General features: G+C 52.3%; 1 protein-coding gene across 2 annotated transcripts in view; it reads left to right on the forward strand.

Annotated features, from left to right (window-relative positions):
- The window catches only part of LOC142896672 (adhesion G protein-coupled receptor L1-like), an 89,628-nt gene that overhangs the window by 51,993 nt on the left and 27,550 nt on the right, over window positions 1-10,085 (forward strand). For both annotated transcript variants that reach the window (XM_076038486.1, XM_076038487.1), the window contains exon 4: window positions 692-801. In XM_076038486.1, coding sequence (XP_075894601.1) covers window positions 692-801 — 110 coding nt within the window. The remainder of the gene's footprint in view (window positions 1-691; window positions 802-10,085) is intronic.

The following is a 10,085-nucleotide window of genomic DNA, read 5'->3' on the forward strand; positions in this document are numbered from 1 at the left end:
ATGAGTGCGTTTATGTATGTGTGGACATGAACCGTTTTCTCTCGCCGCTCGCGTTACCTTGAGATGCGGGACACATGCAGCAACACACTTTAGACTGTGGGTCTTATTGTATTGTGAGTGTGTGTGTGTGTCCCACCCCCACCCAGCGTGCGGCGGTGGAGTGTTTGCCTTCGCCCCCCAGTTCGTCCTTCCCTGTTGTCTCACCTCTAATTACTCCCACTCACAACACCCCCGGAGAGGGAGGCTCTCCTACGTCACGCCTCCGCCCTCCCTCCCTCTATCCCTCTCGCCATTCCTCCATCCCTCCCTCCGTCCTCTATCCCCCCTCCCTCACTCCCCTATCCCTCCCTCTTCCTCCATCTTTCATCCCGCTGCTCTTTCCTCCCCTCCCTCCCTCTAAAACCCCTCCCGTACTCCCTCTCTATTTCCCGCCTCCCCTCGGGTGCAGCTGTCACATGATCTAGTCTTGTGTGAAATTACTCCTTTCCCTACCGACCCCCCCACCACTCCCCAAACCCCCCCCGCCACCCACCACTTCTTCCAGAGCCTGAAGATGTTTTCTTTTTTTTCCGTCCTCTTCCTCTTTGTCTTTCTTGCTATGACAGCTTTTCTTTTCTATCACTTACTTACCTCCTTTCTTCCCTCCTTCTCTCTCTCTCTCTCTCCCTCTTTTGTCTCCCGCCTCCTTAAGGTGTAATAACCGCACCCAGTGTGTGGTGGTGGCCGGCTCCGATGTCTTTCCGGACCCCTGCCCGGGGACCTACAAGTACCTGGAGATCCAGTATGAGTGTGTCCCCTACAGTGAGTACTGAGACCCCCATCACCCCTCCTCACCCCCCCACCCCGCTCACCTCATTCACCGACTTGCCCCCTTTTTCTCCTTTACCATCCACAAAAGAAAAAAGAAAAGATCCCCCCCGCCCCCCCCCCCACACACACACACACACAGACAAAATCCTCAACAGATCACATCTGTAGCCGTTCAACACGAGCAGAATAAAACAAGGACGACAGTCATTCACACTCGCTTTCTCTTCTCCTCCTCTCTCTCTCTCTCTCTCTCTCTCTCTCTCTCTCTCTCCCTCCCTCGCTCTCTCACTTGCTGTTTTCTTTCTCTCTTGTGCACTCCCACTGTACACACAAACACATGCGCACACACACACACACACTAACGCAGCACAGCACTAAACCTTTTTTTTTTTTTTTTCTTCTCCTGCATTGACAGTGACGCACCAGTAGCTGAGAGAGAGAGATTTTCACATGGGGGAAGGTGCTCGACTAATACGGCAGTCTGATAAGCACTCGGCTAATGCCGGCTGGAAATGCATGGGACAGCCTCTTACTGGCAAACACACACATACAGAATGCACGCGGCGCGCGCACACACGCACACACACACACACACACAGACACACACGCGCACACACACACACACACACTGATTGACCCAGGGGCATGCCATTGCCTTTATCTGGTACCAAACACCTTTGCTGTCCCTCTGATTTCCAATAAAAATTAAAATTGGGTGCAGTGCGATTGGGAAGCGGTGGGCGTCGCAGGCGTGTGTGTGTGTGTGTGTGTGTGTGTGTACGCGGCGCCACCACAATAGCAATGTTAACACAAAACAGCAAAGGGCTTATTTTAGACAGCGGCGACCTGGAGTGCCACACATTGTAATGTCCCCATGGTAACCAGTGACTTCCTCGCGGCGCCGCTCATCACCCTCGCAGGTGTGACTAACGCACACGCGCACGCACGCACGCACGCACGCACGCACGCACCCGACCAGCACGGAGGCCGCAACGCTTGCTCTCTTGCTCACCGACTCTCGAGCCCTTAAGGCACACACACACACACACACACACACACACACACACACACACACACACAGAGACCCCAAACACCAGCACGAGTCAGGCGGTCGCAGGCGACGCAGAGAGGATTACGTGGCGTCGTGTTGATCCTTGTTCATGTGAAAATCTCCCGTCAGCCCCGCCCCCCACCCCTCACCCCCCCTTCCTCCCTCTCATACGTTGTTACCGTCAGAGCATCCTTCCTCTCACCGTGCAGGATCACCTGGCCGGGAGGTGGGGGGGGGGGGGGGGGGGTGAGTGGGGGAGGCGACACCGGCCCTCAACCCCCCCTCCCCTCCCCTCCAAGCGGGAGGGGCTGCAGGGAGGGATGGAGGAGAAACGGAGGGTGTTGGCGCGGCGCTAATCCTGGGGGAGCGTCGCCTCCCTGGGTGGAGAAGGGGAAGGGGGAGGGGGGTGGTTGGTTGCATGGGAGAGGGGTTGGGGTGGGGGGGGGTGACTGTCTCTGCTTCTTTCCACAGACGTCATGATGAGTCCTGTGTTGACGTCGGCGCCAGGCTGCTAACCTGCTCTCCTCTCCTCCTCCTCCTCCTCTCTCACCTCCATTCTGTAGCTGCTCATGATCTCTCACAGTCACCTCCATCTCTCGATGCCTCCTCGCTCCTCTTTTACTCGAGTGTGGTGACTATTTTATCTTTTTTTTTTTCACCCCAAACCCAACCTCCTCTGGAAGATCTTTAATCCTTATCGATTGCCCCATCTCGTTCTCTCATTCCTTTTCTCTGTTTTCACTCGTCACATCTTGTCATTGTGCTCTGCCTCCTCTTCCGTATCTCTTTCTTTTTTTTCTTTTTCAGGTGGGACAAATGTTCACATTCTCGAGCACCCCTGCTCTCTGACACAGAGGTCTCTGAAGAGAGACACAAGGACTCGCGAGCAGCCCTCTCAGACTTTGCCCTTGCTCTGCTCAGTGCCTTTGTGCCTTTAGTTACTTTGAAACAACTTTTGTCGAGTCAGGTTGCCGTCGCAGATAAGAGGTAGGAGGAGTTTCTTGCCATTGAGGACTACTATCTGCCGCTGTCCCCCCGCCCCCTGTCTTCGCAGTTTTCAAATTGCCAACAAGTGTCCAGGTCTTTCTGCTCAGTCGGTTTGGAGAGTCGGACCGACCCCGACTTTGACTTTGTCATTTACTCCAGAATGTCGGCGCTGCGGCACGGCTGCCCTGTGCTGAGCCGTTCAAAGAGGGTCGTGCTGCTGTAGCCACTGTGTTCTCATCACGCTCTTTGACTTTGTCTCTTTCCTTTTGAATGCACAAGGGGGCCGGTCCACGCACTCGGAGCAATCAAATCAAATTAAATAGGTGCTGACTTGCAGTTTTCCCTCGCAGTGTTTGGACTTCAAACTTTGTTGATTGCGTCTGAAGTGTGGTGCGGCTTAGAAAATTGGAAGCCGGTCCCTTTAATGCGACAGACAGGGCTGCCTGTCTGAGGTGACAACCAAGAGCCTATTACCCCCCCCCCCTTGTCCTCCGCCGCAGGAACACCACCACGCTTTGCTAACTCATACACGGACGCAGAACAAGAGACGGATATGGACTCGCAATATGCAATACACAAGTCATCCTGCCCCGGCTCCGCGGCGTCGGTGCTCGACAAAATAAATATGACCTGACAGATTCGGACGCCGACGCCGGAGCCGCTCATCCCGAAAACCTAGTCACCGTCGCACCGCACGCCGCTCAACTCGGCCAGTTTTAATTACCAGGAGAGCGGGTTGCGGCGCTCCTCTCAGTTCTGCCCCAGCAGAGATTTGTCAAGATTAATTGAATTTGCTGCCGCTAATCGCTGCGGTAATGCGCCGTCATTCACGTCTGGAATGGGAATGCTGGTCAGCAACCGAGTGTTTTCCGCTGTTGTCTGAACAAAAAAAAAAAAAAAAACCCAAAAAAACAGCAGAAGAGGTGAACAACAGAGTGACACTAAATGAAGGTTGCGTGTAAAAGCGGCTGCGACACTGTGGAGCCGCGTTACCATCTGACAGGGTTCTTTATGTGTGTGTCGCGCAGACGGCGTGTTGCCAGTCACCTAACACTGCGAGGTGACAGCACTAATTCAGTTACACACAAGTCACCTCACACCTGAGCTCAAATACAGGTCCAGCGCCTCTGTGTGTATGTGTGCTGTTGTTGTTGCGCGAGGTGCTGCAAAATAAAACGTCTGCCAAAAGAGTCAAATCGTATCTCGTCGAGCCAAAAAAGCCCCGCAAGGCCCTTCCCGCCGCACGGCTTTTGTTTTTTCGCCAGCCGGAACGGAGCGAGACAAAAAGGCTCAGCTGAACTTTCATTTCAGGGCTGTCACAGCCGGCCGTAGCCTGCTGCATTCCATTGAGACATCACACAGCGGAAAAAGTACCGCAGCCGTGTGCGTCAGCGGCAGTCCGAGTCGTGATGTGCTTCGCCTGAACACATGCCTGCAGATGCAGGCTAAATATCGTCCCCGCTGGGGGAGTCGAACCTGCCCGCACCTCGCGGTGTGATGGCGTTATTTGCTCCCAACACGTTTGGTTTGCGCCTCTTATTCTAAACCCCTTCCTTTAGCTGCGATTTACCCTGTTGAGTGACACGTTCGCTGCATTTAGCTGAAGAGCTGCCAAGTCGGGCAGAGCTTCCAACAGGTTATTCAATATGCTCCGGCTCCACGTTCTAATTTTGCCTGATTCGAAATCTAAATTGTATTTACAAGGCAGAACGCAATCCTCCATCAACGTCAGGAGCAACTCTTAACACGTGCAAGCGAGTTGACTGTGCAAACGAGCTCGCAGGGTGTGTGTTCTTTTTTTTTTTTTTTTTTTTGCCACTTTGCAAAATTGAATCTTCTCAGCAAATGAATTCGGCGCTGCCTTCTTATTCTGAGAGATATCGCTTTTAGGAGGACGGCGGCGGCGGCGGGCGGGGAGAAAAAAATCCATGGGAAATAACATTTTTTGAAGGGAACGTGTCAGCCAGAGAAATAATGCCATTGTAATACGGCAAAGTGAGGTAACACTCTGATGCAGCCAAGAACGGAACGCTATTAATATGTATTGAGTTGTCATTAGGATCGTGGCTCGTAAAAAAAGGTTGAGTGAATGAAAAGCAGGGGGCTTAGCGCAGACAGAGGGAGAGAGAGAGAGAGAGAGAGAGAGAGAGAGAGGGAGAACTCTTTATTGTGAAAAATGTACGTCGGCGAGGGGAGAGAGGCGAGCGAGGAGAGGACGGAGGAAGCGGGAGAGGACGCACTATCTCTCAAGACTGAAAGAGACGGAGGAGGCAGAGTTGTCTTGCACTTCTATAACAGTGTGTGTGCGTGCGTGCGTGCGTGCGTGTGTGTGCGTGCGTGCGTGTGTGTGTGTGTGTGTGTGTGTGTGTGTGTGTGTGTGTGTGTGTGTGTGTGTGTGTGCGCTCCAAGCTGTACTCATTAGTGTGGGAGTAATTGATAGGGTTGTCCAGAGTGCTGAGCAGAGTGATTAAGGGGAAAGGGGGCAGCGGCTTATTTCTCAAAAGGCCCCTGAAAGAGAATTGCTGAATGAATCAGACAAACAACCAAGGTGGCCTTAAACTAACCCGCACGCACGCGGCCAGGACACTTTGATGACTTTCTGTCTCTTTTCTGTGTGTGTGTGTGTGTGCGTGCGTGCGTGTCCACGTCCTCAACAGCGTGTGTCGAGCTGTCTATTTTTCAGGAGAAACCCGGAGCGACGGAAAGCCGAGTCGATGGAAGTCGCTCACCGACTCTTCTTCTTCTTCTTCTTCTTCTTTTTCCCCTTCTTTTTTTCCACAGCCGTGAAGATTGCTCTCCTCTTCTTTCCCTCTTCATCACATTTCTCAGCATGGCACCAATCATTTCCTGCCTCACTTGGTACAACAGCGCGCCATTTGTAACGCTGCATTTTTACAAACCATCTCGGAAGGCCCTCGCGTTTCTCGGAAAACCTCCACATCTTCAAAGCGCGGTTCTTCTGGTGCGATCCATCCCCTGGTCCTGGTGAAGCAGATAAAGAAATAGCTCTCCAGGCCTGCTGGCTGCTTCCCTTCTCCTTTAACCTCGGCGCTAATGACGGCTCTCGCAGCTGGAGCTCCAATTGTGTTGCTTTCTTGTCCCTGACTCCGACCTACCGGGATGCACATTTAGAGCGTTTCCATATTTACCCCCCAGGCTGCAAACGGCCTGCGATTCCCCAGGTCTTTTGTCCAGTTTGATCTCAGCGGCAGTAAATAAAAAAAGAAATATCATCAGCACTGCCGCTGATACTGATGTTGCAGCTGCCAAGATCCAAGGCTGGCCCCCTTCCCCCCGCCACACACACACACACAGATCCGACCGCCGCTCCCGGTTGTTTTGCTCGCTGTTTGTCCGTTCGCTTGTTTCCCTCTCCCTGCCTGTCTCAGCATGCAGCCCAGTTAGGTAGCACGCCAGTTTCCCAGAGCCCTCTGGGATGGGGAGGCAGACTTCCTGTGACACGTACACGACAGTCGCGTACTCACAGCGGGGGATCCAGCAACACGCACCCCCCCTCCCGGGAGACGCGTGGCGATCCGCTCGCAGCAAACATCAGCAAAACAAAGAATTGGGGAGGGGGGGGGGGGGTCACTTGAAATATGCAGAGTGACGACGTCTCCTCGACTTCCCAGCTGCTCCAGAAGCTCCACAGATGTGGCGAAACTGGCAGAGAGTGTCAAGAATCTTGAGTTTGAAAACCCCGTGCGACTCTCGTCCGCGTCCCACCGCCATCTATCGCGCCCCCCCACCCCCCCCGCACCCCTCCCAACCCAGACATATCGCTTTGTTCTCCGCGGCGTTCCACTCTATCAAGCCTCCGTCCCTCCTCTCTCCCCCTGCGTTGTTTGTTCCATTTTGCTTTGATGAAGCAGCCTCGGCCAGGCAAGCCAGCAGCTCCCCATTGATTGGACCGTCACTGGCTTCCACAATAATGCTTTTCTTTTTCTTTCTTCTTCGATCAGGGGACCCACTCGAGAGGTCTGTCAACACAAACTTCATTTAGCACGGTGTGAACAGGGCGCGAGGTTTCGGTGATCCCACTCAAAAGAAGCAGGAGGGAAAAAATCCAAATTGGGTCCGTCTAGTGATGCGAGGGTCGGCAGTTTAACTGGCAGGACCTGGCAACGCAGGTCCAGGTGACCTTTGGGAAATAAAAAACTAATGTAGATGCAGTCAAGGTGGGCCAGTGACGAAAGCAATCGTCAGAACCGGGCCAGTAAGCGACGGGAAAATAGTCACATGTGCTCGTATACAGTCGTGTAGGCAAGCTGTGACTTGTTGCTGCATTGTTTGTGCATTGTTTTTATATATTTAAATTAGTTTTGTCTGAATTTAGGACTTAACAGAAAGCAGATTTTCATTTTTACAGAGGAGAAAAATCAAATTAATTCTGAAAAACTGGGTGCAGTCGGCCCTGCGGTCGGGCGAGCCGCTGGTTCTCTTCATCCCGCCAGCACCAAAACGGCTTTTTTCATAAAGAAGCAGCCGGTGCTGCTGATACAGCAGACTTTATAAGAGAAATGATCCAGGCAGGTGATGTTAACATTGAAAACAATAAGTCCTTTTTTTTTTCATTACCTTTATTTCTGGGCCCGGATCGTCCCTCTTCTTAAGGGAGGGGAACGGTAGAGAGGAGACAGATCTATCTCTGCAGGGCTTCTAGCAGCGCATTCAGCAGTCGCTGCTCCCAATCTCATTTGTCCGACGTTGGTGCTGCAAGGAGGAGGTATTTCCACCAGGTCTCAGCCGGGTCTAGCTTGTTGTTCAGCACCTATTTTTTCTTTTTGCAGGTTGGCAAGTGTAGGTGCAGGCGGTCAAAAAATAAAAATCCCGACCCGTGCACCACCCGCACCACCTTCACAACCACCACCACCACATTTCTCACTCACCCTTCTCTTTTTTCTTCCCCCACAGCGGAAGAGGACGACGTTGTCAAGGCGTTTGTTTCTCTCTCTCTCTCTCTCTCTCTCTTTATTCTCTCCGCAGGTTCCAGGAGTGGTGCTCTATGGGGGGAAGGGAGGGGAGGCAGGGTGGGGGTCACCGGGGTGGAGGTGGGGGTCCGGAGTTTGTGGTTAGGGATGGAATGTGTTGTTGCGGGATTATCGACGAAGCTGAAATAAAAATGAAAAAAAAAATGGATTTGATAGGAAGTCAGGCCATTTCCCCCCCTTCATTTTCCATTTGAACCATCTTTTCTCTGAGTAGCCAACCGTGACACAGACAGATAGCTTGCTTTGAAAAAGAGAAACAGAGAGAGAGAGAGAGAGAGAGAGAGAGAGACATAACAGAGAAAGGACCGCATTTTATTTAATCTCAATTTTCTCTTTTTTCTTGCACCTGTTTTTTTTTCATTCCCTTTACTTCCCTTCTGTCTCTCTCTCTCCTTCTTCCTGTCTTTCTATTTTATCTTTCTGTCTCCCTCTCTCTCTCCTTTTTTCCGATGCTTGAATAGAAGTGGATCAAAAAGGTAAAGACCACAATGAACATAACAACCACAGCTCGCCCCCTCCTCTCCCCCCCCCCTCCTATTTTGTCTCCCCTCCTCCCCCCATACTCCCTCTTCCTAACCCAGCACCTTGTGTAGTGGTCATGTTTGATGTTGATATCCCCTCCCTTTTATTTCTTGATCTGTAATCGCCTTCTCTGCCCTCCTCTTTCTTTCTCTTTTTTGAACTAAAACCAAAAACTCTAAAATCCTTTTAGATTTCCTTCTTGGTTCTGACGTCCGAACCTGACCTGCATGCATGCACTCACTCGCTCGCTCGCTCGCTCACTCACTCGCTCACTCACTCACTCACTTGCTCACACACTTTTACACGCACAAGTACTCATACAGAGAGGCATCATGGGAGGCCAGTCCAGTATCTGTGTGAGATAAACACCCTCCCTTTCCCCTCCTGCAAACTCACACAACCTGAACCATCAACTTGTTGACATCTCGCTTTCACATCGTCCAGCGGGTGGCCAGTGGCCTCTCGCCCTTTTTCACATCATTCAAGCACTGCGCACTGTTCTCATTTATTTATTTTTTCATGTTTTGTGTTGGGAGGCAGCGTCTTTAGATTTTAGAGTACCACCAAATTCTTGCTCTTTCCATTCCCGACTCATCTCTCACTCTCTGTGTCGCATCTGTCCATCTGTTCCCCTCTGTTCTTGAGCTCCTCAGGATTGGTCCAAAGTTGGGTTCTCGCTGTAATTTAGAGCAAAGCTCAGCATCCAGATCCGGTCAAAACCAGCTCTCTGTATTATTTTCACAGCCTCCCATTTCCAGGTGCTTCCGTGTCCTTCCGCTCTCATTCCGCCCCGGCAGCTCCCTCACTTAGTCGACGCCCCCATCTACATTTCCTCCCACTGTCCCTTTGCTTCTCACCGCTTATTTCTCTCAGCTTCTCATTCTTCCCTCTCTCTCCTCTCTGCTCGCCTCAACCGTGATCAATTTATCTCGCAGATCACATCTGGCCATCGCAGGCAGCTGCAGGCTCTTCAGAGCATTTCTTACTCCCCTCTGCCCCTCCCTCCCTCACCCCGTCTCTCCCCTCCAATGTACACTTTGTCATTCCCGCGCTTCTGTTTTCTTCTACTGCACACGCAATCAAGCCTCTGCCACTCCCCCATCCACCCACTCCACCACCACCACCCCGCCCTGCCTGTACACATTAGTCAATTCCCCAGGGGTTGGGGGCGGAAAGGTGGGATGAGGACGGGAGGTGGGAGGTTTTCCAGCTTTTTTTTTTGCTGTTGCCAGGGTCTCTCCGATGCAGCGGGGGCCTCCCCACTAGCGCTCTTAAACGCCTCCAATCAGTGCGTCCAGGCACCTTAATCACCAGCCTCTTACAGAGCCCTGACCCGAGCTAAAGGTCACTGTGAGAGCGGCGGCCATCAGAGCCACATTCTCAATAAGCCTTGACTCCCTAGTCTCACCCGTGTCCCAACCTCCTCACCTCACCCTTTGGCCCCCCCTGCTTACATCCGTCACAGCCTCAGTCTCATTTCTGTCCGGCGTCACGGCCGAGAATAAGCTTTTATGGAGGCTGTGGGTAATTGTTTAGTGGATACATTTGCAGACGGTGTCTCACGAGCACCTACGCAAGCAGCCGCTTTAAAGCGTTGCCTTGTCGCGGTGCGCCGTAAAAACACAGCTGTTTTTCCCCTCCTTGTTCTCCAGCTGCCTCTTCCCAATCCACCTCGTTATTTCTGTCTCCTGTCTTCCTTTCACCATGATGAATACTCCCGTTCC

Source organism: Nelusetta ayraudi, unplaced genomic scaffold, assembly GCF_046127955.1.
Source record: "Nelusetta ayraudi isolate G7.1 ecotype Tasmania unplaced genomic scaffold, CSIRO-AGI_Nayr_v1 ptg000057l, whole genome shotgun sequence".
Lineage (NCBI taxonomy): Eukaryota > Metazoa > Chordata > Actinopteri > Tetraodontiformes > Monacanthidae > Nelusetta > Nelusetta ayraudi.